The sequence below is a fragment of the Letharia lupina genome (assembly GCF_014066315.1).
Source record: "Letharia lupina isolate WasteWater1 chromosome Unknown contig_6, whole genome shotgun sequence".
In the NCBI taxonomy this organism is placed as follows: domain Eukaryota; kingdom Fungi; phylum Ascomycota; class Lecanoromycetes; order Lecanorales; family Parmeliaceae; genus Letharia; species Letharia lupina.
The window spans coordinates 2,104,687-2,129,514 of NW_023502975.1; the positions used below are offsets into that span (position 1 = coordinate 2,104,687).

A 24,828-nucleotide genomic window follows, 5' to 3' on the forward strand; every position below is an offset into this window, starting at 1 on the left:
AATAGAAATTGATAAAGAGTTAGATTTCTTATTATAGAGTATATATATTACGCTATATATTATTATATTAATCTAAATTCTTATAAATATTAATTAACTTATCTATAATCTTATTAATAAACTAATATAAATTAATAAAGTTTCGAAATCTTTTATATATAGTATATTATATAGTTTTACTATTAAGTTATAAAATTATATAAATTATTTTAGAGTTTTTAATAAGATAATAATCGCTATTAGTTCTAAATTTCTATTTTATTCTAAAGAATTAATTATCTTAGATAAAATTATTATTATTAATAAATAGAGATAGATTTAAGATCTTAATTAATTTCTCTTTTAAATATTTAGATATATATTCTTCCTTAATTAAGAGTAATTATAAATTCTTTATTAATTATAAATTAAGATTATTAACTTTTCGCTATAAAAAAGTTATATTTTTCTAAAAATCTCGAGTAAGCTAATCTATCTCTTCGATTAATTTATAAATTTAAAATAAATCGTTTATAATCTAATTCTTTTCTATTATAATAATATAATATCGAATAATAATCTTTCGAAAATCGTCTCGCTTCTAATAAATCTTATTTAATATAAGTATAAATCTATTAAATTAATTTTTAGCTTAATATTATAATTATAGACTATTAATAATATTTTAAAGTATATCTATTAAGTCTATCTCGTTAGAGATATTATCTAATAAAACTAATACTTATTAAAATTTAGTTTACTCTAATAAAGCCTTAATTTAATCTATTTTTTTAATATTAAACTTTATTATAAAAAAGAAGAAAAGAGAGTTAAGAAGAGTTTAAATACTTCGAAAGAATAAATATTAAGAATATTAGACCGATTAGAGAATAATAAAATCTCTCTAAGATATTTTATAGTTATTCGATATTAAGAATAAAAAATTTCACTATAAAGTTTAAAGTAAGATTATTTCTTTACGAGGGTTTAATATACTTATTTCTTAATTATTTAAGATATTAAGAAAACTATAGATACTTTAAATAATACTCTTTCGAGTATACTTACTTCGCTTAAAGGGTTTCTTATTTTATAAAGAAATTATATATAAAGAAGCTTATAAATAGTATTTTAATAATATTAACTATTTCTTTTAATTCGCTAATTATACAAATAGTTTAATATCTTATTTATCTCTCGATTACTATTTATTAAATTTAATTCGCTCTAAAATCGAATTATCTATCTAGTAGACTTATTTAGAAATATAATAATTTAACTTAATTTCTTACTAAAGCTCTTATTAGCGCGTTTCTTTAAATTCATTTATTAATATAAATAAAATAAGTAAGTTAATCTTAATTATAGTATTAGAATTAGTATAGATATAATATTAATATAGATATATTAAATAAGATAATTAAGATATTAAATTATATAGATAAAAGAGAGATATTAAGTAGTAGATAAATATCTCTATTAAGATACGCTAGGCCCGAATAGGTTAGAGAGCTAAGTGGTGTATTGAGAATATAGAATACGCTCGTAATAATTACTACTATTATAATAATATAAGATTCTTAGAAATCTTTCTAAGAAAGATATTTCTTAGATAATAAAAAGGATAATTCTTCTTCTATGAAATCTAGTTATCTAAATATATCTAATATATTAAGCTATATTAAGCTATTAGCTACTAGTCTCTATTAAGTAATATCTATTAAGTATAATTTATAATAAATATCTATATATAGAAATTAATCTAATTAACGATTTTTCGAATTTATAAAAAATATAATATTAAGTTTTATAGAGATATATTTCTAGCGAATATAATTAAAAGTTTATATATTAAAAGAATCTTTCTTTTTAATTTAATATAATATTTGAAATTTTAAAATTATTTTAAGAGTTATAAAGTTAATTTAAAAATTCTTAAACTAATTTAAATCGAATTAAAGAGTCTCGAGTATATTTTAAAATTCGAATCTAGCGAGTTAATCTTACGAATTATCGTTAATTAAACTTTAAAAAGATTTTATATATAGAAGTTATATTAATATATCGAAAAGAGATACGTATATAGTACGAGTTTAAAATTATATAATAGTATAATAAAAGTCTATTCGAATTCTTTAAGTCTTCGCCGCGTAACGGGGTGAGGGAACTCGTTAGGGTTTCGGGTTTGGGTGGGCTCGAGGTGAGCTTTTGGGGGGGGGGGATCCCCCAAAACTCACGCCTGAATTCATCGGATTTAAGACCGTGCATTACCGGGTAGATACGAGTACCCCTCCTCACTAGATATCCGGGTGCTGTATCCGGGCTGGTCAGGTTGGGCGCAGTCTCGGAGCGCTTAAAAGCCCGCGTATCTTGCTATCTACAGAGTGCATCACTCGTGACCAAGATCCTTGGGGACCGTCCTATACACACTCGCTTCCGCTGTCCGTGATAACCCGGAAGATGCCCCTAGAATAAGGTAGAGTGCATCGGGTCGGACACCCATCGTACCCGAAAGTTGTACCCTAGTCGTGGCCGGATGTGACGGGGGCCTTGATGTAACAAAAGTAGGTGTATAGGTATCACAGCTCTTTGTAGTCAGATAAACTACAAGTGTTATGAATGTTTAACGGGCAAGCAGTCAAATGAATCATAAGCATTGGATTAGATGCGTTCGATGGGTATCTGGCTTGTAAACCAACTAAACCTTTTTACTCCGACTGTTTTTGAGTCTTCGATGTAAGATGCAACATAATTCGGAGACAAACCTGCCTGGCCGAGCTTCTAAGATGATGTGATGATGTGTTGGAAACTCGAGTGCCTACGGAGCCTGTCCGTGGCTGGTAAAGCAGCGTCTCCAACAAATAGAGCATGGCGAAAGGCGACGTGAGGTTCGGAGTGTTCCCACTGGTGCCACCCAAGTTACAAGCTTCCGGTATCAGTCATCGGCGCTTAGACACTTGCACGTGAATTGGACATACCAGTTTGATAGGTACAGTTGAAGCACAGGAACCTGGATGGGGGGGTTGGTTGTGGGACTAACCACCCGTCACAGCAGGATAGGTGCAGCTCCAGCGTGTACTCTGGAGGATAATTAGAGGCGAGGTTGCCGGGTTTGGCCGGTTTCGAGGCCGGAGACTCGGGCACATGTGCTCGAAAATACTTTTGAAGTGCCTAATGTGTTAGGGTCAAAGGCGGCATCTTGGGCTGCTAAGGGCGTCTTGGCCCCTTCGTACTTCCACATTGCAAGGCCTACAGCGCTGCTGTTTCGCTTAAAGGTAGTTGGGAGTGAGTAGCCAGGACGCCCTGCGATAGGGTAGATAAGGCGTTGCTAGGGCTCGGTCTTGGGCTCCCGGCTAATAACGAGGTCCCTCTTAAGGGCACTTGCCCCCCAAAGTTTCTTTCAAAAACATCATCTCCGCCGAAACCCTCCACCCACACCTACGTTTGTTTACCCTATATCACTTATCCAAAACACTCATCATGGCGCGTCCCAAAAAGGCCGAAGAGAAACCAAAGGACTCTGGAAGTCTGCAGATCAGTGTCGAGGATTTTGTCCGCACCAGGAACTCGGTAAGCTTCACTCGTTTCCTTCACATCTGTGGGTTTGTCGCGACTCGACTTTTCCACTTCACAACCTCACCGCGTCTGACCACAACCACCGAGCCACCACCCACTCCCACCACATCATAATGTCTACAATTCTTCCACATCAGCTCTATATGACTCACGATCAACGCGACGATGCACTACAAGCCGTTCATCTCCTTACTCTGCCTTGCCAAAATGTTTGCGACATAGCATACATGCTTGTTCACAACATCATGTGCGGCGCGATGAACCCGGAGCAAGGTCAGCTGACAATCGCGCCTAAGGTGGTCACTGGTTTAGCCACGCTCCAGTCGGCTGTCTCAGATCTCTCACGCGCGTACATCGCGCACACGGACACAGTCATTGGCAGAGGCAATGCTTCATCTCTTGAGCAGCTGAACATATCCAATCCTCTGAGTGGAGAGAACGGCCTCTTCGGTGGCCGTGGCCCTACGCCTGCCCCAACAACCGAAGCACCCCCAGAGGGCAAGAAGAGGAAGAGAGCTCCACATGACAAGAATGCGCCCAAGCGTGCTCTTACTCCGTTCTTCTTGTACTTGCAGACTGCCCGCCCAGCCCTTGCGACCGAGATGGGGTCAGGCCACACAGCTAAAGAGGTTCAAGACGAGGGAGGACGGAGATGGCGAGAGATGACCGACAAGGACAAAAGTGTAAGCTGGGCCGTCTCTGATTAATGTCGAGGCAATGATTAGGCTGATTTTTGTTCAAAGGAATGGCAATATAGATATGCGGTCAATTTTGCGCGTTATCGGGCGCAAACCGATGCGTACAAAGCAGGCAAACCAATCCCAGAGATTAGTGACGCCGAAGCAAAAAAGCTTTACGAAACCACGAAGAAGGATGGCAAGATACTTGCGCCGGCCGATCTCGACCCTGGCCACATCGACGACGAAGATGAAAGTGACTCATCTACTACATCTGACGAAGACTCTCCAGAGCCAGTCAAAGCTCCCTCTCCCAAGCGGAAGAAGACTGCTAAGAATTCGGTCGAAAAGAAGCCACCATCGGCGAAACAGACCCCGGCAAAGGCACCTGAGCCAGCAGTCGCAGAGCCGACCTCACAATCTCCCGAGAAGACGTCGCCGGAGAAGAAGAAGAAAGCTTCGAAGAAGAAGGAGACGAAAGGTACCGGAGATATGACGGATTCGAAGAAGGAGGTTGTTGCCGAGCCAGCGAGCTCACCGTCCAAGCTGACAGGCCAAGATAGCCAGCAGAAGCAACAGAAGAAGAAGGGGAGGAAGCGCAAGAGCGAACCAGCCGAGACATGAGCGCCATTGTCGGTCAATGTCAACACATGCCTTAGGATTGAGGAATCTTCCAGGATTCTTGAGTATCTTGTGGGCTGAAGATGTAATTAATGTGCTGAGAGCCAAAAGTATCCTGTCGAATAGGGGTATAGCGAAGCGAGGCATGTTCATGCGGTGAGGAAAGGGTGTTTACTGGTCTCTTGTTCTCAATGGCTTGCTGGCGATCGTGCTTCTAAATCAAAGAATCGAATCGCACATGGAAGCGGGACGTTGCATGTCGAGCGATACGATCGATCAAAATCTACCACCATCGTTAATGATTTTGACAGGCACAACAGAGAGGCCGCAACCACTTCTAGATGGTGTCGGTTTCCACTACCCCGCGGCTCTCCCTGCAGTCAACCCCACCTCCCCACCTTTCCTAACATTCACGTCGAGTACTACTGAAGTACAAGTACTTTTTGCAAATTGCTTGAAAGCGCAAATTTTGTCGCGATCGTCAAAGCATGACAGTGAAGGGTGCCCAGATCCGACCTTTCCAATTACCGCACTAATATAATCATGCATCTCGTACCAAAGGAGGTAGTTTCTCCTCCCACTGTGCATATCCTACCTTAGCGTGACGCTGATACCCTCTCTCCACAGCTCGATAAGCTCGTCACCTCTCAATTGGGCTTGCTGGCTCAGCGTAGACTTGCTCGCGGAGTCCAACTGAACCATGCAGAGGCTACCGTATGCTTAGCCAGGCAACCCATCACCTTCTTTCTATATCTAACCGTCTAAGTACTAGGCTTTGATTGCTAGTAATCTGCAAGAGGTACCTCCTTTTCACATGTACTTACAGACACTGCTAATAAGTTGAGCACGCAGCTCATCCGTGATGGCAACCACTCTGTGGCAGATCTCATGTCAATCGGCAAAACAATGCTTGGGAGGCGTCATGTCCTCCCATCTGTTATTTCCTCTCTTGCCGAGCTCATGGTCGAGGGCACATTCCACAGTGGCACATATCTCGTGACCGTTCATCATCCCATAAGTTCTGATGATGGCGATTTGGAAAAGGCCTTATACGGCAGTTTTCTCCCCATCCCACCAACGCACCTCTTCCCAGTACCAGATCCTCAGGAATATGATACTGAGAGAACGCCTGGGATTGTTGTACCAGTCAAGGAGGGCAGAATTACACTGAAAGGGGGCAGGAAAAGGATGACACTGAAGGTTGTCAGCAAGGGAGACCGCCCGATACAAGTACGTATACTGTTGCTCGCGGTAGACCTCTTCACTTGCTGAACGTGGACCTAGGTCGGTTCTCACTATCATTTGATTGAAGCAAATCCCCAACTAGAATTTGACCGCCTCAAGGCCTATGGCTACTTCCTCGATATTGCTGCGGGAACGTCCGTTCGGTTTGAGCCGGGAGACACAAAGACAGTCACTTGCGTTGAGATCGGAGGCAAGAAGATCATTAGGGGCGGCAATGGAATAGCTTCTGGCCCTATCGACCTTTCTCGCGCAGATGAGATTTTGAAAAGGCTACAGGAGGGAGAATTTGCACATACACCACAACCCGCAGGAGATAGCGCTCACATCGAACCTTCCACAATGAGCCGCGAGGGATACAACGGAATGTTTGGGCCAACCGTTGGCGATACTGTGCGACTCGGTTTGACAAGCTTGTGGATTAAGGTCGAGAAAGACTATACTGTGTACGGCGACGAATGCAGTTTTGGTGGAGGAAAGACATTGCGAGAGGGTATGGGTCAGGCTAGTGGCCGTTCAGACGTTGAGTCGTTGGATACTGTCATCTCGAATGCTCTCATCGTGGACTGGAGTGGAATTGTCAAGGCCGACATTGGCATCAAGAACGGGGTCATCGTTGGCATCGGCAAAGCAGGCAATCCGGACGTCATGGATGGTGTTGACCCGGCCATGATAGTAGGTTCCTGCACGGATGTCATCGCAGGTGAGGCCAAGATAATTACAGCTGGTGGTATGGACTCCCATATCCACTTCATATGCCCTCAACAGGCACACGAGGCTGTGGCTTCGGGCATCACAACCATGCTTGGAGGAGGCACGGGCCCAAGTACAGGTACCAATGCAACAACCTGTACACCCGGGAAAACTCATTTGCGCCAGATGCTTCAAGCCTGTGATGAGCTTCCCATCAATTTTGGGATTACAGGCAAAGGCAACGATAGCAGTCCTCGAGCCTTGCAGGAGCAGTGCATTGCAGGAGCCGCAGGTCTGAAGCTGCATGAAGACTGGGGTACGACTCCAGCCGCAATTGACACATGTCTCAGTGTTTGTGATGAGCATGACGTGCAATGCCTGATCCATACGGACACGCTTAATGAGTCAGGGTTTGTCGAGCAAACAATCAAAGCTTTCAAAAATCGAACAATTCACACCTACCACACTGAAGGCGCAGGAGGAGGGCATGCACCTGACATCATCTCCGTTGTAGAACATGGCAATGTTCTTCCTAGCAGCACTAATCCTACCCGGCCTTATACTCGCAACACTCTGGATGAGCATCTGGATATGCTAATGGTGTGTCACCATCTATCTAAGAACATCCCTGAAGATGTCGCTTTCGCGGAATCACGTATCCGTGCAGAGACAATTGCTGCCGAAGACGTTTTGCACGACCTCGGCGCTATCAGTATGATGTCCTCCGACTCGCAAGCAATGGGTCGTTGTGGGGAAGTCATACTACGGACCTGGAACACTGCACACAAGAACAAATTACAGAGAGGCACCCTGAAAGAAGACGAGGGTACAGGAGCAGATAATTTCAGAGTCAAGAGGTATATTAGCAAATATACGATCAATCCCGCAATCACCCAAGGTATGGGCCACATGATTGGAAGTGTCGAAATCGGCAAGTTAGCAGATCTTGTTCTCTGGAATCCGGCCAACTTTGGGACGAAGCCCACAATGGTCATCAAAAGTGGCATGATATCCCACATGCAAATGGTGGGTTCCTTTCGTTCGTTGGGCGTGTATGCACTCACCGTACTGATGCAGATGCACCTTTAGGGAGATCCCAACGCATCCATCCCCACCGTTGAACCTATTGTAATGCGTCCAATGTTTGCCGTAAGTCGCCACGTATGGCATTCTTTCCGCCCTAGTACTTATGTTCTCCATGGCAGACCTTCGTTCCCCAAACATCGATAACTTTTGTATCCAAAGCCTCTGTCGATACTGGGACCGTTCAGACTTACAAATTGCGCAAACGGATTGAGATTGTAAAGAATTGCAGGAACATTGGCAAGAAGGATATGAAGTTCAACGATTATATGCCAAAGATGAAGGTGGACCCTGAAACATACGTGAGCAATCTCGTTACCTTGGATGACGCACGCGCTGATGCGAAGGGTTGTAAATCTAGGTCGTCGAAGCAGATGGAGTGGCATGTAAAGCGGACCCTGCCACAGAATTGCCGTTGGCGCAGACGTACTATGTCTATTGAGAGCATCAAGTATGCAGGTATAAGGGGGATCCACAGAGCGTTGAGATTTGCACGCTTGCAAGACGAGGGCAGCATGCTTCGCTTGCTGGGGTATAACTGAAATATGTATAGGAAGCGTTGACCAGTATAATAAAACAAGAGTTTATCCTTGCTCAACGCTAATGAAGCCATATCTGGTATTGCCAGCTTTCGTCGTTGAGGTTGCAACATCTACCTACATAAGCCAGTAAAAAGTGCCCGCCTTCAGAGATTTGTCTCAAACATGGAACAACTGCCTCTATTCGATACCCCTATTGTAACGTCAAGTGATGAATGCGGACAATGCTCCGCGAACTGTGCTTCTGAATCACCCACTTCCGTCAACAAAGTACCTCGGAGAACATCAGCGTCTCGGACCGAAAGGGTTCTGCTTAAACTTCTCGGCTCATCGATTGCCATGCCTACAGTCAACAATCCTCCGTCAGAGCTCAACCTCTTCTTCCCCGTGATGAGCGTTTGAGGAGATAAGCCCTTGATCAATTCCCCAGATACCTCTGGGCTCTTTCGCTGCTTTGTACGCTTCCTTCCTCTGTTGCAACTTCATTGCTTTGATGTCTGGGTTCGAGTCATGCGATGACTGAGATTCAAAAGCGGCATCCGACAGCGTGACCTGCGTTTCGGGATCTAGTTGGCTTTCATTGAGGGCGTTTGGCATATCGTCTGGCTCAGGCATCTTCTCTAGCAGAAAGTCGCCCGCTTCGTTGCCCTGGCTGGAAGGATCACCGTCGGATAGCTCGATCGGCTCAGCTTGTGTCCCATGACGCACATCTACTGGACGATTGGCCAAACGCCTGTTTCGAAGGGTGTCTGCGTTCGGATCAATTTTCAAGTGGGATGCTGCAGAAGACTCTTGGTGGCCATATATAGCGGTCCGTGACGAGCTCGTATAATCGCCAGCATGACTGGACGGTGGATCAGTGGACTTAGGAGTCAGTAAAATCTTCTCTCTCTTGCTTTGTCTGAGATATCCTCTGAAAGATTGCCCGAACTCGGGTAGCTTTCGTTTCGGAGACAACACTTCGATCGGTAGACTCCTCGTGTCAAGATCGCCTGGGTGATTTCCTGTGAACGCTGGGCTAGTACACGGGCGCTTTGGCACGCGCTCCAGATCGTCAAGGGTGTGAGATTCGGGATCTGATGCGGATCTGAGCAGGCTCACTGGACTTGTATTTCGATGATCGACGCTTCCCTCTCTCGAAGATGTCATAGTCTGCGAGTCACGATCGTTCGTACGTTTTTCGAGAGTTTCCCGCTGGCTGGCAAGCATTTTCATCTCTTCGTCATGAGCGAACGTAGAACCGAAGCATAGGTGGCCAAAAAGATCCTTCACACTTACGCCCAAGTCCATATAATCTTCGTTAATGGTGCATGGATAGACATCAGCGGGCTCAAATGCCTTTACAAGATCGCAGAGCTCTTCATACGAAGAGTGCCTTGAGTATGGGAATTCCTACGTAAGTAAGTTATCGTATGTACTTGTCCAAAGTCTTGACAACACTGACAATACTTCTTGGAAGTTCTTGCCTCACAGAGGATGTTTGCAGCGTCTTTGCTCTACCCCTACCCACGCCCCTGCTTGGAGTTTCAACTCTTTCGTCAATCAGGCTGGTTGCGCCGTCTTCAACAGCAACAAGCTTAGCGAGAAGCTTTGAAAGCTCTGCTAGTGGCATCGTCTCAAGGTTGCCGTTGAAATCAAGAGTATCCAATGAGACGACCATCTTCTGAGTATTCTTCGCCTTGATTATGAGATCGATGGTATTTGATCGGGTTTTCTGGTCTAGAATTTCTTTTGTGCACAACTCGATCAAGGCTCCTACAGCAGTGGCATCGTTGAGCTCAAGCTCGTGCACTTGATTGAGGTCCCCACCGCCTCCTCCAGCGTCGATCTCACTTCAAGATTTCAGAGTCAGCATTTCTTCTTCGAGACGAGATCGAGGAATCAACTATCGGTGGAGTTACAGACCCTCGAGTCTTCTCTTGTGACTCAAACGCTTGGACGAACTGGGAACGAAACACTACAAAAAGCGAACTTACGGTAGGACAAGCCCTTCAACAGAGCGCGAAATAATCGGTCGAATGAAGACAATGTTGGACGCCTCCAATTTGCTGCAGCCCATGTCGTGCTGGCAACTGTGCAAGCGAACATTACTTTTGGGCGTCAAGCACCCGTCTTGGAATTTGTTACCACACTCAAAGCCATATAGTGCAGAGCCTTCGTGGCAAAGGTTCTTGTTTTTGGCAGTAGTACCTAGAGACTCGTACAAAGAATACTTGTATTCATCTACGTGAATCTAGCGTTGTGTAAGCTCTCATGCTTGTCAAACCATCAAGAAAGAGCCAAACCCGAGATCGCAAGGCACTTGATAGAGCAATCCAAACGTCCTCGTAGCCGAAGGTCCAGGCATGGAAGTGAAAGACAGTGTCGATTGGGTACTTGGAGACCTTCTCGAGCAGCTCTTTTAGTCCATCTGCTTTGGATGGGAACCTTCGGCAGTGGTGTTTCTTGGAAGCGAAAGTCGTGTCCAGGTAGATCTTGTCTAAACGCTTAAGGCCATGGGTGTATGGAAGGATGACAGGGTTTCGGACCAAAGAATTAACCCACCAAGGCTCGGCTAGACTAAATGTGTCAAGGCGTACTATACCATCACGACGTGGAGCTTACATCGAATGTCACCGGTGTAAAGAATTGCCTTGGTGTCGTTTTCGATAAGGAACATGACCGCGCCGGCACAGTGGTTTGCCTACATCTTATCAGCACAATTCTTCTACAGGCACGAGAAATTTACATCTAGCAATGTGACTCTCAGAGACTTCCCCGGCTTTAGCTCAACCTCTGTTGGAGTGTTCAAGGCTATTGTCTTCTGAACACACATGTAAGCTTCTTGCGTTGATTGACAGCGATGAAAACTTACAAGTAATTTACTAAGATGCTTGTATTGCTGTTTCCTTAACTCCAAAATACCGAGGTGAAAATTCATGCGATGCGGGTACTTTTCAAGACGGAGCAGGAGCTGCGCATTTGTCAGGGATTAATTGATGGAACTCCAAGACGCAATACATACCTCTCGAGTGGTTGGGGAACAGTAGATGAACGGAGAGCCTGCGCAGATTTCGGAGTAAGTGTTGCTGCTACAGGGCCAGATACTGAATCGAAAAGGACCTTGAAGGGACCTTCTTCTCCCCAAACGGATGTTGAGACTCAGAGCTTGGTAACAAGTAGAAAGGCATCAATACAAAATGCACGTACGGAGAGACTCCAGACCTTGGAGATGGTCGCTGTGTACATGACTGAGAAAGCATGCGAGCGGATTGTCCCTCCCATGAACTTTTCGAAAGTAGTCAACTTGTACCAGGTCAGTGACGCAGGTGTGATAGCCTTTAAGGAGACGAACTTCGAATTCCAGGAAACTCTGGAGGTCTGTGAGCCCGTGTGCATAAGACATGATGGGATGCATACCCTCTACGACTCCCTTGAATGTAGACATCCTGACACTCTTGCGGCCGGTGCCCTCCTTAAGTCTTTGGCCACTTGCCAGCATGCAAAGCTTCCAAGTAATAGTTTTGCCTCGCTCATGACCTGATTAGGTTATTTCAGGACGCGAGCAGGTATGCGGCGCAGATCTAACATGGTTGAACTGATGAGGGAAAGGAAATTCGGAACCCAGAACAAGGGACGTGTTAGACAGTGAATGTCTGTATCAAGCATGGGTGTATTTGCCCAGGCGGTCTTTGAAGTCTACGACACACTTTAGAGCTATTTGAAGTAGAGTGTTTGGATGACTGGGAGCCATGTATTGCGGTAAGGAAAGGAACAAATAGTGTCCTTGCGAATGGTACCTTACGTAGTAGTAGAACCTTTGACTCGGTAAAGTACTTACCACTTACTACCGATTTAAGGACTTATGGTCTCGTGGCAGGACTGACATGCACATTTTCCTCGAGTACTCGTAGTCTCTAGCACTACTGTCCTCTATGGGTTCGGGGGGATTGTTGCATTAGTGGGCTCGGATAGTGAGAGAAATTGAGCCAAAGAGAAGTTCAGAGGCGCCCTGATCTGCAAGCGAGACAATTTTGGCTTTTGACTGAGGGGACCCAGTGATAATATTAGGAAGGCGCCAGGGCGCCGCAAAACTACACACTTCGGATACATCTAGGTACAATCTTACATATAGAGGCACCTGGAACCACACCTTTTCGAATTACATGCGGTGAGACTGCATAGCCAGTCGTATGGTCCGTACACACCCCGATATAACGTTAGCATCATGCATTCGCCTTAGTTCACCGCATAATCTGACGTCTAATCACCACTCATTCGTCCTCATTCCTTGCACATATTTCCGGGCCTCCCTCTAAAGTCGCCGCAGGACACCACAATTACATGACTCTAATTCGAATGCTGCTGCCCAGTGGATCCCATCCGCTGCACATGTGATATACTTGTCACATCCCCCCCTCAGATCCTGCTAGCATCCACCTCAAAACCAGAAATCCCGACTTCGCTTGGACATCTTTACAAGTCCTCACTCTTGGACCCTGGCAAGCGTTGCGACTCCTCCCTCCTCCATTATCCAACGGTCTCTTTGCCCATCTGACCACTATTGGTCGGGTACCTAGACCTTACCGTAGACTAACATAGAAAGACGTGGAGGTATTATTGCCATCATCCAAGTCGAAGGTTTTCCATCCTCACGCCCTAGCCCATCATGAAGAAACCAAGGACTGAAGAGCTCGTCATGTCACGACTGTTCCCGCAGAGGAAGGACATCGATTCCAGTGATTGGCAGACCCACATCAGACGCAGTCTCATTCAGGAAGTCCGTGCGGAAACCGTCTGTTTCTACGGGCCTTTCGATTGCCTCGAAGCCCAATATCCCGGTCTAGACTATGCTAAACCCGCTCATCGTCTGCGTCTCAACCGATTTCCGTCCCACCGAAAACTTTTCAGAGTCTTTGATGAGTTGAGGCTGACCCATTACGAAATACATAGACTGTGTAACTGGGAGGGTACACGGTGGGCTAGGGAGACATATGAGGCCAACAATAGGGTCAAAATAAAGGACACTACCTGGAACGGTGTTCATGATCTCAGGCACAAGAGGACCACTGTCACAGTGGCCCCAATCTGGACTGGGGAAAGACTAGAGACAGAGCCCGGAGAAATTTCGGACAACGACGTAGAATCTGAGGGTGAAGATGAGGAGATGAGAGACTCAGATGAAGGCGACGAGCTTTCTGATGAAGAGAGTGGGGAAGAGAGCGAGGACGAGCTGCAGCGAAGCGTTGGTGTGGATCTCAACCAGAGGCTCCTCGTTGCTACCGAGGCACGAGCAAGGGGTGAAGAGGCAATCATTGACGCGGACTGGGAGCAATGGCTTAAGGAAGCAGCGGAGAGGGGCGACCTTCCTGAATTTTCCCATATGCTCAACCCAACGTTGACGCCGGCAGCTCCGTCCCAGACTTCGGTATACTGGGGTCGAGAGATCCCAGAATACCTCAGTGAAGATTCTACAACCTTGCAAGCCCGCCTGCCGCCACCACCGCAGTACTTTCCCCAGGTCGAAGCAAATTCCGCGATAGCTACAGCCGTGGCAATCCCGCCGCCTGTACGCCCCACGGGTGCCGCATTGTAAGGGAGGGAGCACAGAACACCTGAATTTCTAATAGTACATATAGTCTACTCGGTTTGGATTCTGCATCTCTACGGTTTCACGAATGGATCATGAGCGGATGGCGTTTTGGCTTCACTCGTGGTCATGGACGGGCAAGAGGCATGCCGGGCGTTCTCTACATCTGCACAAGTGCGGCTTTTTCATTCTCTTAGCTACCTGGCATGCATGACACGCGCTGCATAGGGTCCTGTTGAAGCATATATGGGCCTCAATTATCAGTTTAGAAGGGTAAAAAAATACTGTAATTTTGATAGAGGCGAAGCGATTTGACATTGAGCAAAACCTTTTCTCGAAGTGAAATGCCGAACAGGAGACACGTAACGCAAAAATGCCTACAAGAAACATTGTAAGACTTCAAATAAATATCCTTGTTCTAGTTATGGGCTACAAGTGAGTGGTGAGAGGGTCGATCACTTAGGCTTAACATCTATCTGTCTAACCGAATCGTCTCGTCACTTCCCTAGAAAACTCCCCGAAAGTGGTCCCTTTGGCTCTATCCACCACTTCATCTAACCCGGGTTGCGTGAATCTTCACCATTTCGTTGTCAGTATTACCAGTTCAACACAAGTTTGGAGTTACAGGACATGTTGGAGGGGCTTTAGAACGCAACAGTCGACTTTTCGCTCCCGCAATATGTATTTAGACTCAAAAGAAGATATAGAAAGTGAGCACATCACTCTGAACGGGTGCTTACACGGCTAAGGTGTTCCTTGCCACTCTAGTTCCATCCTTCACTGCTCCTCCAGCACGCACAAAATGAGGTACGGCCCTGAATTTGCCCCCTGTGATAATCTGTAATGCTTCGCCTGTCTGGAAGGCTAAGCAGTCCGGAGGGATGGAGACTTTGGTGACAGTGGAATCGCGTGCGTGTATGTAAAGGCCCGCGTCTGGGTCTGGAGCCGACGGAAGAAAAGGTAAAGCCGGTACCGTAGACGAAGGCTTGGTTCGATCAGACATGGAAATCTGAGGAGGATGTGCTGCCTCGTCGACATAAATGGCAGACGTTAAGCCGGTCAGGCAACCGTCTTGATAGCATCAGCTTCAGGACGTCTTTCTTGGGACTAGACTTGGGTTGAAAGCCATGTTCCGGTGTGGTTTACTCCCGAAACAAGTGTTGCAGCCCAAATACAGTGCCAATCAGGAGAAAATACATCAGAGAAGATAACTTACGATCGATGTGAGTTGCGCACCAGGAATCATGGTCTCGTGCTGTAGAGGCCGGGGGACACGGGCTGATGTTTGTAGCCTGAAGGGATTGGGAAGAGGCTGCTGGGGGGAAATAGTGCAACAAGCGGGCCTTCGTTATCATGGAGCTTTTCACAACCTGTTCTAGATATCCAGGCTCATAATCTTCGATGTGGGCTACAGCATACTGGTCACATGTCCGGGCGACTAACACGGCAGTGTCGATTATCAAGGTGCAGAGCTCCTCAAAGGCGACTTGGAAGCCTGGCAGGGAAGTCTCAGCTGGCCAGACATTGGGTGCTGTGAACTCTGGGAAGTCGACCGAGGAGGGTACCGTGACGCCCTCTCCTTGAAAGAAAGCGCAGTTGACATAGTATGACCCTTTCAGTGTATCATACGAACCGCTTTTGAGGGCCTCTTTGCCATGACTCCATCCGCTAAGATACTTTGCTGAAGGGCGGGAAAGAGCATCTGACGAGAATGAGCAGAAGTACATTGCTTTCGATTTTCAGAAGTTGAATGAAACAGGTGACTGGTCTCTACAACATAGAGAATATATACCTAGCTCTCCCGTGGGTAGATTAGCGAGATACGACGCGTACGAGAGGACCTTATGACGAAGGCGGGAAAACCGTTGAGGCAGGTCCTTAACAATTAAGATACCTAGAGAAGAGGGGCCAAACGCTTCTTCCAAGATCTGGAACGGCACAGAAGCTGGGAGATGAATCAGATGTTTGCTTAAGTTGGAGATTCGATCAACTGACAGTGCTTGAGATCTTCTAAGCTCACTATGACCGTGTTTCGAGGTTCATACATGCTCCAAACTTTGTCATCTACTTATCAACATTCCATATTCGGTAGCATCAAAATTCCTAAACGGGTACCACGGGCTTCACTCACGGTAAGACTACCTCAAAGTCAAGGCCTGAACTTCTGAAGGTCAAGCTAGCTTGGAGATAGGCCCGGGACGAGGACGGGCCGTATGGGTATGGGCGGCTGTGTGCGCCTAATTGCATCCCTTGACCGTTGTTAAAGTGAGTAAAGTAGCTTGCAGCCTCGCCTGAAGCTTGGGATGGATGAACTTCTCCGTGAGCTAGAACACGAGCATGCAACTTAATGATCAGAGCTATAATAAAAACACAACTACCAGGGTGTCGAAAGTGTCCTGACCGATAACAATCACTAAGAATGGTGAAACCCTTAGCTTTCAAGGGTGATAGAAAGTCCAAGAAGCGCAAGAATCCCCACCCAGACAGCTGCCTGACTCTTGAAGACGGCGATACAAAGGCTCTCACTGTACAGAACCTGGCAGCCGAAGCAGAAGAAGATGATAGCTGGGTGACAGCAGAGGCAGCAACAGATGTCACCGGACCTATCATGTTTGCTCTACCTTCAACGAAGCCGACTTGCATCGGATGTGATGCAAACGGCAAAGTTTATACGAGCGAACTTGAGAACATAGTCCATGGGGACTTGGCTACGGCAGAGCCTCACGATGTCCGGCAGGTTTGGATTGCAAGCAGGGTTGCAGGCACCGACGAGATTAGCTTCAAAGGTCACCACGGACGGTATGTGAATGCTTATGTTCTGCAATGGGCATGTATATTGGCTAATATCTCTAGCTATCTGAGTTGTGACAGGATTGGTGTGCTTTCCGCGACACGCGAAGCTATATCCCCAGAGGAGTCATTTCTTTGTATTCCGTCTCCTGAGACACCTGGCATGTTTAGCGTCCAAACCGCGCGAGAGAAATTCATTACTATTGTTGATGAGAGCAAAGTACCGGAGATACGTGGCGACGCAGAGTCAGTATCCTTCAACACGACTTTACGTATACGAATGCAGGCGCGGTTCAAGCCAAGACTCAAGGCCAACAAAGAGTCGAAGACTCGGGAGAAGATTAGTAGGAAGGAATTGGAGGAAGTGGTGGGCAGAAGATTGGAAGAAGATGAGGTGAGGAGATTGAAGAAGGCCCGGGTGCAGGGTGATTATCACGAAGCCATCCTGGACGTGAAGGTAAAGGGAAAGCATGACAAGTATTCGTGACCGCCCGCCATAAGTGGGGCGTAACATGGTCCACATGGAGAAGCCTTATAATTCGTGCGCCACCTTAGAACAGATGGGCCAGCCAGGAACTCAACTTGGTAAGTCGCCTAACGGGGCCATTGGTCGTCTAACTCATACTTCCAAGGGTCCGAAATAAATCAGACCATCTGTCAAGCTAGGAGATTCTGACGGAGGCAAAGCGTTGGGCTTTTGCAGGCCACGTTTCTTGAGGCAATTGAATTTTGCGCTATCGACTGGCTGTTCTTTTTCAAACAACATAGCGCGGCGAACGTGTGGATAGACCGTTGCACATAGTCTCTTACAAAATGGAAGATAAGGTAGATAGCTATGGTATGAGGGTATCATCGTCCGAGATGCTTTGACGCCTTTCAGAAATCATCCATGGACCCGAAATAAGCCACTCCGCCGTGCTAAAAGTCCGTTACTCCATCGCTCCTTTGCTCCCCAGACTCGTGCTTCAGTACACCATACAATACATATCAAACAGCATCGTATCAGCTGCCGCTGCTGACGCCCGTAGGTAAGCCAGGTGGATTTGGTCTGGGAACGGTAGTACGCTCTTTCTTTTCCTTCTTGGCCCACCGTACTGCTCAAGAGGTTAGTTTATGGCGAATCGAAAACTTCAGTGGAAGCATGCTACTTACGCCCGCACGCATTGCACAAAGTTTTAGGCCCATTCGGACCTTTTCTCCACTCCGGCGAATCCAAAGTCCCGCAGTCAGTACAGACATACTCGTCAGCAACTTTCAGCTTCTTCTTTTTGTCACCCCCGCGATTGTCCTTATCGACCGGTATGGCAATACCTGCGTCGCCTCTAATTAGTGCTGGGCTTGCGTCGCCCGTACTGATGCCCTGTGACCGCTCCCCATCTCGATAGCGTAAACCTGTGAGCATCTCAATTGTTTCGATGTGAGTGGCACCTTCGTACCGGGCCATCTTATCATTGATGCTGTCAGGCTTAGAGCGGGCGTTTGCTTCGTCAAGATTCTGCTGGGTGAGCGCAGTATTCGAGACGCTAGGTTTGGCTGGCGGAGGCATGCCGTTGTAGCCATTCGATTGCACGGATGTCATTGAGACCGAGCCTGGGGTCTCGCTCTCAGTTCTTTGGGTGTCAGATGGTGTAACACTGCCGTGACCATCCTGCTTCTTTTGGTAATGGCGTTGCTGTGCTTCAATTTCTTCTTGTTCCTCTCGGCGAAGTTCAGCGATTCGCTTTGTCAAACGCTCGTTCTCGATCTTGTGCTCAAGAAACGAGTCAAGCAGGCTTGCATTTTTGGGTGGATATGGCCGCGCCATCATGAAGAAGCCTCGGCAAAACCCAGTTGCATTATTTGGTCCAAAAGCTGCGGCATCCGATGTCAGGTGAGGGTGTCCATGTGATTCAAATATCGTGTACGTTTCATCAGCCTTCTTAAAGCGATAGAAGAATCGAAGAGTGTTCCCCGAAGCTATTGATTCGTTGAATTCGCGGACAAAGACCCCTCTATCGTCCTGGTGGATGAACTCTACAATGAATTTCCCAATAAGCGCTTCGTGAGTATAGCCTGTCAAACTCTCGGCCGATGGTGAGACATAGAGAATCCTTCCATCCGGGGTGAGGATGTGAAGGAAATCCTTGAGCTCTTCGAGTACCCTTTGAGACCAGTTTCTTCGTTTGGTGAAGTCTGTCAACGTACTTCCGCCATTGACATTGGTCTGAGTGCCAAAACCTGTCGGTAATGGACCAGCACCAGCTCCAGTCATTATGCCATTGGCGGTTGTAGAATCCTCATTGGCCTCATTGACAAGCTGCTGCTGTGGGTCCATTTGCGCTTCGTTTGCGCCGTAGGTTTGGGCATCCGGAGCATTGTTGAGTCGCATGTCGATGTTCATAGGAAGCATGTCATCCAAGCCGTCCATCATATCTCCACCCTGATCCAGCATGTCTGCCATGTGGGCATCCCCACCGCCCATTGCCTCCATCTATAAATTAAGTATCAGGCTTGTGTGGGTGATAGTGGAAAGAGATATTGAGGGCTCACTGGATTCCCAACTGCAGAAGATATGCCGCCTTGGTCATTTTCGAACATCATCGACATGACGGTTGGGCCACATTGGGTGGTGGATTACTCCTCAGAAGAACAGAAGTAGAAAGGAAATGTACAATCCGCGCATGGGGGGTGCCAGGGGGGTAGGTGCGGCAACTTGTGAAGACGCGGGGAAAATAGCCTTCGCGCGACTGCATCAAAGTGTTCAACACGTTACTTTTAATATTTCAGGGAAACACATTCACTCATAGCCCGAAGCACATAGTAGCAGTGAAGTCAAGGTTTCTTTCAACACAACAGCCCGTCGACACTGAAGTAATCCTGGACAATTACTATTGAAACGCTCTTTTCTCCCTCCAAAAACATCAACTTCTCGAACACCAAATTCCCTCTTCCCATGGCACACACACAGACACAGTAATTGACGTGAGTACTTGGAAGAAACAAAATGTAAGTGTGCCTACAGTATTCACGTAGATGGGTTGACTTACGAGATGTCTTTCACAGGTGTAAGCATGCTGAGCAGTGAACGCATCCCAGTCTCTGTGCCAAAGTTGACTGAACGTTTTCTAGCGAAGATCAATAAGCTCTCCATCATGGGGTATGGAAATATGTTATCATGCTTGCTATGTCCCTCTTCTGACCTTCTCCAGAGTTCGGTCCTTTGACAACACCCGCCAAGAGACCATCCAGTTTCATACTCCATTGACTTTGATTGTCGGCTACAATGGCTCGGGGAAGACGGTACGAACGCCTCTCGTGTTAATGAAAAGCCCACTGACTAGATTCCCAGACTATCATTGAATGTCTCAAGTATGCCACGACAGGGGATCTGCCCCCAAACAGCAAAGGAGGGGCTTTCATACAAGATCCGAATGTACGTTGATATGATCCTGCGTTCCAGACACCCACTCACAATCTTGTAGCTATGCGGAGAGAAGGAGGTCTACGCACAGGTCAAGATGTCGTTCAACGGCACTTCGGGAGCGAAGATGGTAATCAACCGAAATCTACTACTCACAGTGAAGAAGAACACTCGGCAGCAAAAAACGCTCGAATGTACGCTCGTAGTCGTCAAGGACGGCGAGAGGACCGCACTGTCTTCACGTGTCGCGGAGCTAGATCAGATCATGCCGCAAAACCTCGGTGTTTCAAAAGCTATCCTGGACTCGGTCATTTTCTGCCACCAGGACGAGAGTCTGTGGCCCATGAGCGAACCCTCCGCGCTCAAAAAAAAATTTGATGAAATTTTCGAAGCTCTCAAGTATACCAAAGCCATTGACAACATCAAAACGTTGCGGAAAGTGCAGAATGAGGCTTTGAAAATTTTCAAGAACACGGAACAGTATACCAAAGACATCAAGGACAAGGGTGACAAGGCCGAGAAACGGTCGAAAGCACTGGACATGGAGCTCAAAACCCTAAGAGAAGAGATCACGGAGCTTGACAATAAGGCAAATGAGGCTGAAGACAAATGGATAGAAGCAACGAACAAGGGGGCACAGTACACGAGCGTCATCAAAGACATGGAGCATAGTCGGAAGAGAGAGGACTGGCTCCAGACGACCGTGCAAGAATTGGGTCACGATCTCAAAGAGCAGCGCAAGGAATCTGATGAATGGCTACAATCTGAGCTCGATCAATACGCAGAGCGTATGGCTGCCCATGAACAGCAAGAGAAGCAACTGAAACAGGACTACGAAAATCTCGAGCGGAAAATTGACGGAATCAGCAAGCAATTGCGCAGAAAGGACGCTGAAGCTGGCGAATATCAGGCACAGCGAGCGAATCACGTAGACCAGATTAAGAAGCGCAAGACTATGATCAAGAAAACTTCAAGTGATCACAAAATCCGAGGATATGAACACGACCTTGACGATACGCGAATCAACGAGTATATGGAGAAGATCTTGAATCTGTCAAGGGAACAAAATGCCGCGGTCGAGAAAGCACGCAACGATAAAGAACTCGAAAGGCAAAAGGCACAGGACATTCTCACTCAGCTCGATAGAGAGCGATCAGCTCTGAACGAACGCAAAAAGAGTGCTAAACACCAGTCTGTTGCTAATGACCGCAAAATTGATTTTCTCCAGTCAGATCTCAACAAAATTGAGGCCGATGAGGGCGGAAAGGCAATACTTGAAGACAACATTAGGGATCTTGAAATCCGACTGAGCAAATCCAGGGATGAATCGAAGAAAGCCTCGTGGGACAGCAAGTTGCAAGAAGGCAAGAGCCAGTTGCGGATACTGGAGGATGAGATCGCGCAGTTGCAAGGAGATCTCGCTCAAGTGTCCAAGCAAGCAGAAGATCGGGCGGCGTTGAACATTGCGAAGAAAGAGGCTGCAGATTGCCAAAGAAATCTGCAGAAGATGAGAGATGTTTACGGCGAGAGACTCGAAGCCATCCTGGGGCACGGCTGGCAGCCATCAAGCCTTGAGGCCGACTTCCGAAAAGTTCATGATCAGAGGTCTCGTCTAGTGAGAGACGCCGAGCGAGAACGTGAGGGGGTATCTCGCCGTTTGGAGCAACTTGATTTTAAGCTCAGTAGCGCACGGTCTGACAGAAGCAAGGCTGAAAAAGAATTGGCTGCATGCGTCAAGAAACTAAGCGATAACGTCGAAGGTGAGCCTGAAGATTACCCTAAAACGGTCTCGGAAATTCAGAAGGACCGTGATACGCTCAAAGCAGATATCGACAATTATGAGAACGAGCGCAAGTACTTCGCAGACGGCATCGCGTTGGCTCACAAGGAGCACAAATGCAAACTATGCTTGCGGAATTTTCAAGCCAAAGAGCAGACGGACTTCATTTCCAGATTGGAAAAGAAAATAGCCAAGCAAACTATGACCCAGATCCGCGAGGAGTTGAGCGTCCTTGAAGATGACCTGCAGAAAACCAAAGATGCTGGTCCGAGCTATGAGACGTGGGTACGATATTCGCGAGAAGAGCTACCAAAAATACTAGCCAATGAGAAACGACTAGGACTAGAGCGAGAAAACATCCTCCGCGAGAACGAGGAGCATGACAAGATTGTCGAGGACCGGGTAGAGGCTAGAAGAGATCTAGAGTCGCTTACGGGTTCGGTCAAGAACATCAACGAATACGACCGAGATCTGATCAAATACGTTGGACGAGTTCAAGAGCTTACCGCGGAGCAAAAGGATACCGGAATCTCTCGTACGCCAGATGAGATTCAAGATCAGATACGAGTGCTTAGCGGCAAGTCTCAAGACAAGAGGAACAGTATCCAGACTTTTAAAGATGACAAAGATCGCGTGCGCTTGCAAATCGTCACTCTCGAATTGGATTTAAGCAAAGCGAGAAGCAATCTAACCAGTGCCCAACATCAGCTTGACAAAAAGGCAGACATCTTCGATGATGTTGAAAACCTAAGAAGACTTAATGGAGAATTCCGCGACCAGGTCAAACAATTAGATGCCCAGCTTGACAAATTAGATCCCAGGATTGAGACAGAGAAGACTAAAGTTGCCGACATAGAGCAGCGTGGTTCAGACAAGGAGAGAGACTTGCGGCAGGAAGCCACGAGACTGTCAGAAAGCCTCCATCAGCTCAAAATCGCCAACCAGAATGTTGACGATTATAACCAAGAGGATGGCGCTGCGAAGTTGGAGCGATGTCAGAGAGAGATCGAGAGTGCCCAGAAAGACAAGGACATTGCCGAACAGGAAAAGACGCGCGTGATTAGACTGATCAACAAGACCCAGAAGGAGCTGACCAACCACGACGCGAACAAACGTACCATCGCTGATAATATCAAGTATCGCCGAAACCTACGGGAACTGCAAGATGTCAGGACCGAGATAGCTCAGCTAAGTGCACAGAATGCCGAAGCTGATCAGAGTCACTGGAAAAAGGAATCAAGATATTGGGAGGGCCAACATGATAAATTCAAGACGCAGAAGACTAGCAAGTGGGGTTCTGCAAAAGCAAAAGACGATGAGCTCCTGAGGTTGATAAATGAATGGCAAGTCGATTACAAGGATGCAGCATACAATTTCAAGAAAGCTCATATCGAGGTGGAGGTAAGTCGGAGTCAAAGCCTGGACTATTTGCAATGTCAACATCTAACTTGTTGCTAGACGACCAAAGCCGCTGTGGAAGACTTGGGACGTTATGGAGGTGCCCTGGACAAGTGAGTTTCCTCAAATCCGCGGGCTTTACCTTTTTGAAGCTGAAATCCATATAGAGCGATCATGAAGTATCATAGTATCAAGATGGAAGAGATAAATCGCATCATCGAAGAGCTGTGGAAGAAGACGTATCAGGGCACAGATGTGGATACCATCCTGATTCGGTCAGACAACGAAGCAGCGAAAGGCAACCGATCGTACAATTATCGGGTTTGCATGGTCAAACAAGACGCGGAGATGGACATGCGAGGGCGTTGTAGCGCTGGGCAAAAGGTGCTGGCGAGCATCATCATTCGCCTGGCGCTAGCGGAGTGCTTTGGAGTGAACTGCGGCCTCATTGCTCTAGACGAGCCGACGACTAACCTGGATCGGGACAACATTCGCTCACTCGCCACATCACTTCACGACATCATCGAGAGCCGACGGCACCAGTCGAATTTCCAGTTGATCGTTATCACCCATGACGAAGAGTTTCTAAAATTTATGAAATGTCCCGACTTCTGCGATCACTATTATCGTGTTTCCAGGAACGAAAAGCAAAAGTCCTGCATCGAGAGGCAGTCGATTGCCGATGTCATGTGAAATGGAGAAGGGGTTTGCATGGCTATGGGGCCGGGCTTGACTTTGCTGGATTCATGAGAGATGCTCCTTAGATGATGATTCACAGCTTCGTGCATGTATTCTTAGATAGCTGCTAGATACTCGAAGAAGCTATGGCTTTGACTCGATAGAGTTGTCTTGGTTGCCACCTTGTCCGTTTGCACTAAGTGTCCTTGAGACATCATGCGTACGGGTAGTCAGTCGGTGTCTCAATGCTTTCCGAGCGCAGATCTCCCCCCGATCCTTGAGCAATCAGTCACTTGGTCTGCCTCCTGGACTGAAGTGAATATCACAGCATGCCTGACGCCAAACCTGCTTCCAGATTCCGTCACACCTTCGCTCGTCTCGTTCTGCCCTCTTCCAATCGCAGACTCAAGGATGGTCGGCTCCGCTAACAGCTTCTCCGCAGAGTCGCGTGTTGTACTACTACTGAAACCCGGAGAGGACCCCCGAGTCGAAACAGCCAAGCATTTGATACCCAAGCCTTTTGATCGTGAGGAAGGTGTCAGAATGTCCAATGCGAATACAAGCTGTTCACGACATTCATGTTGACTGATTGAAGATTACCAGACCTTCATACCTTTGTGTCTCCGATAGCTAGCTCTGTTGCAGAAGATTCGGAGATGGACCAGCTGCTCTGACCAATTTGCGGACCTCTCTGTCTGCGTCTTCACATCGTACCCCAATACACGCCCAGCGATCTCAGCTTGCGGGCATTCGCTCGCGTTCGCATATGATTCAAATTGTGCATATGCTAGTGACGAACCGCT

The 24,828-nt window shown here is 46.8% G+C and overlaps 8 protein-coding genes across 8 annotated transcripts; 5 read left to right on the forward strand and 3 right to left on the reverse strand.

Annotated features, from left to right (window-relative positions):
* Positions 1–3,459: 3,459 nt before the first annotated feature.
* Positions 3,460–4,856, forward strand: HO133_009333 (uncharacterized protein; the record flags this gene model as incomplete). Its single annotated transcript, XM_037300194.1, has 3 exons — positions 3,460–3,549; positions 3,852–4,238; positions 4,299–4,856. 3 exons carry the CDS (start codon positions 3,460–3,462, stop codon positions 4,854–4,856), a joined length of 1,035 nt encoding a protein of 344 aa, XP_037155020.1.
* A 540-nt stretch (positions 4,857–5,396) lies between these two features.
* HO133_009334 (uncharacterized protein) lies at positions 5,397–8,313 on the forward strand (the record flags this gene model as incomplete). The annotated part of the gene is made up of 8 exons (XM_037300195.1): positions 5,397–5,417; positions 5,481–5,567; positions 5,626–5,652; positions 5,706–6,083; positions 6,138–7,814; positions 7,878–7,937; positions 7,994–8,173; positions 8,233–8,313. 8 exons carry the CDS (start codon positions 5,397–5,399, stop codon positions 8,311–8,313), a joined length of 2,511 nt encoding a protein of 836 aa, XP_037155021.1.
* Positions 8,314–8,773: 460 nt separating this feature from the next.
* On the reverse strand, positions 8,774–11,891 carry HO133_009335 (uncharacterized protein; the record flags this gene model as incomplete). Its single annotated transcript, XM_037300196.1, has 11 exons — positions 8,774–9,802; positions 9,855–10,242; positions 10,387–10,643; positions 10,696–10,964; positions 11,015–11,093; positions 11,139–11,213; positions 11,265–11,363; positions 11,415–11,452; positions 11,600–11,695; positions 11,745–11,762; positions 11,810–11,891. The coding sequence occupies 11 exons, from the start codon at positions 11,889–11,891 to the stop codon at positions 8,774–8,776; spliced, it is 2,430 nt and encodes an 809-aa protein (XP_037155022.1).
* A 1,167-nt stretch (positions 11,892–13,058) lies between these two features.
* On the forward strand, positions 13,059–13,985 carry HO133_009336 (uncharacterized protein; the record flags this gene model as incomplete). The annotated part of the gene is made up of 1 exon (XM_037300197.1): positions 13,059–13,985. One exon carries the CDS (start codon positions 13,059–13,061, stop codon positions 13,983–13,985), a length of 927 nt encoding a protein of 308 aa, XP_037155023.1.
* Positions 13,986–14,459: 474 nt separating this feature from the next.
* On the reverse strand, positions 14,460–16,026 carry HO133_009337 (uncharacterized protein; the record flags this gene model as incomplete). The annotated part of the gene is made up of 5 exons (XM_037300198.1): positions 14,460–14,553; positions 14,720–15,050; positions 15,196–15,681; positions 15,772–15,924; positions 15,975–16,026. 5 exons carry the CDS (start codon positions 16,024–16,026, stop codon positions 14,460–14,462), a joined length of 1,116 nt encoding a protein of 371 aa, XP_037155024.1.
* Positions 16,027–16,398: 372 nt separating this feature from the next.
* Positions 16,399–17,256, forward strand: HO133_009338 (uncharacterized protein; the record flags this gene model as incomplete). The annotated part of the gene is made up of 2 exons (XM_037300199.1): positions 16,399–16,778; positions 16,851–17,256. The coding sequence occupies 2 exons, from the start codon at positions 16,399–16,401 to the stop codon at positions 17,254–17,256; spliced, it is 786 nt and encodes a 261-aa protein (XP_037155025.1).
* Positions 17,257–17,771: 515 nt separating this feature from the next.
* On the reverse strand, positions 17,772–19,349 carry HO133_009339 (uncharacterized protein; the record flags this gene model as incomplete). Its single annotated transcript, XM_037300200.1, has 3 exons — positions 17,772–17,863; positions 17,922–19,239; positions 19,299–19,349. 3 exons carry the CDS (start codon positions 19,347–19,349, stop codon positions 17,772–17,774), a joined length of 1,461 nt encoding a protein of 486 aa, XP_037155026.1.
* A 470-nt stretch (positions 19,350–19,819) lies between these two features.
* Positions 19,820–24,040, forward strand: HO133_009340 (uncharacterized protein; the record flags this gene model as incomplete). The annotated part of the gene is made up of 6 exons (XM_037300201.1): positions 19,820–19,905; positions 19,958–20,048; positions 20,098–20,181; positions 20,231–23,350; positions 23,408–23,460; positions 23,515–24,040. 6 exons carry the CDS (start codon positions 19,820–19,822, stop codon positions 24,038–24,040), a joined length of 3,960 nt encoding a protein of 1,319 aa, XP_037155027.1.
* Positions 24,041–24,828: the final 788 nt, after the last annotated feature.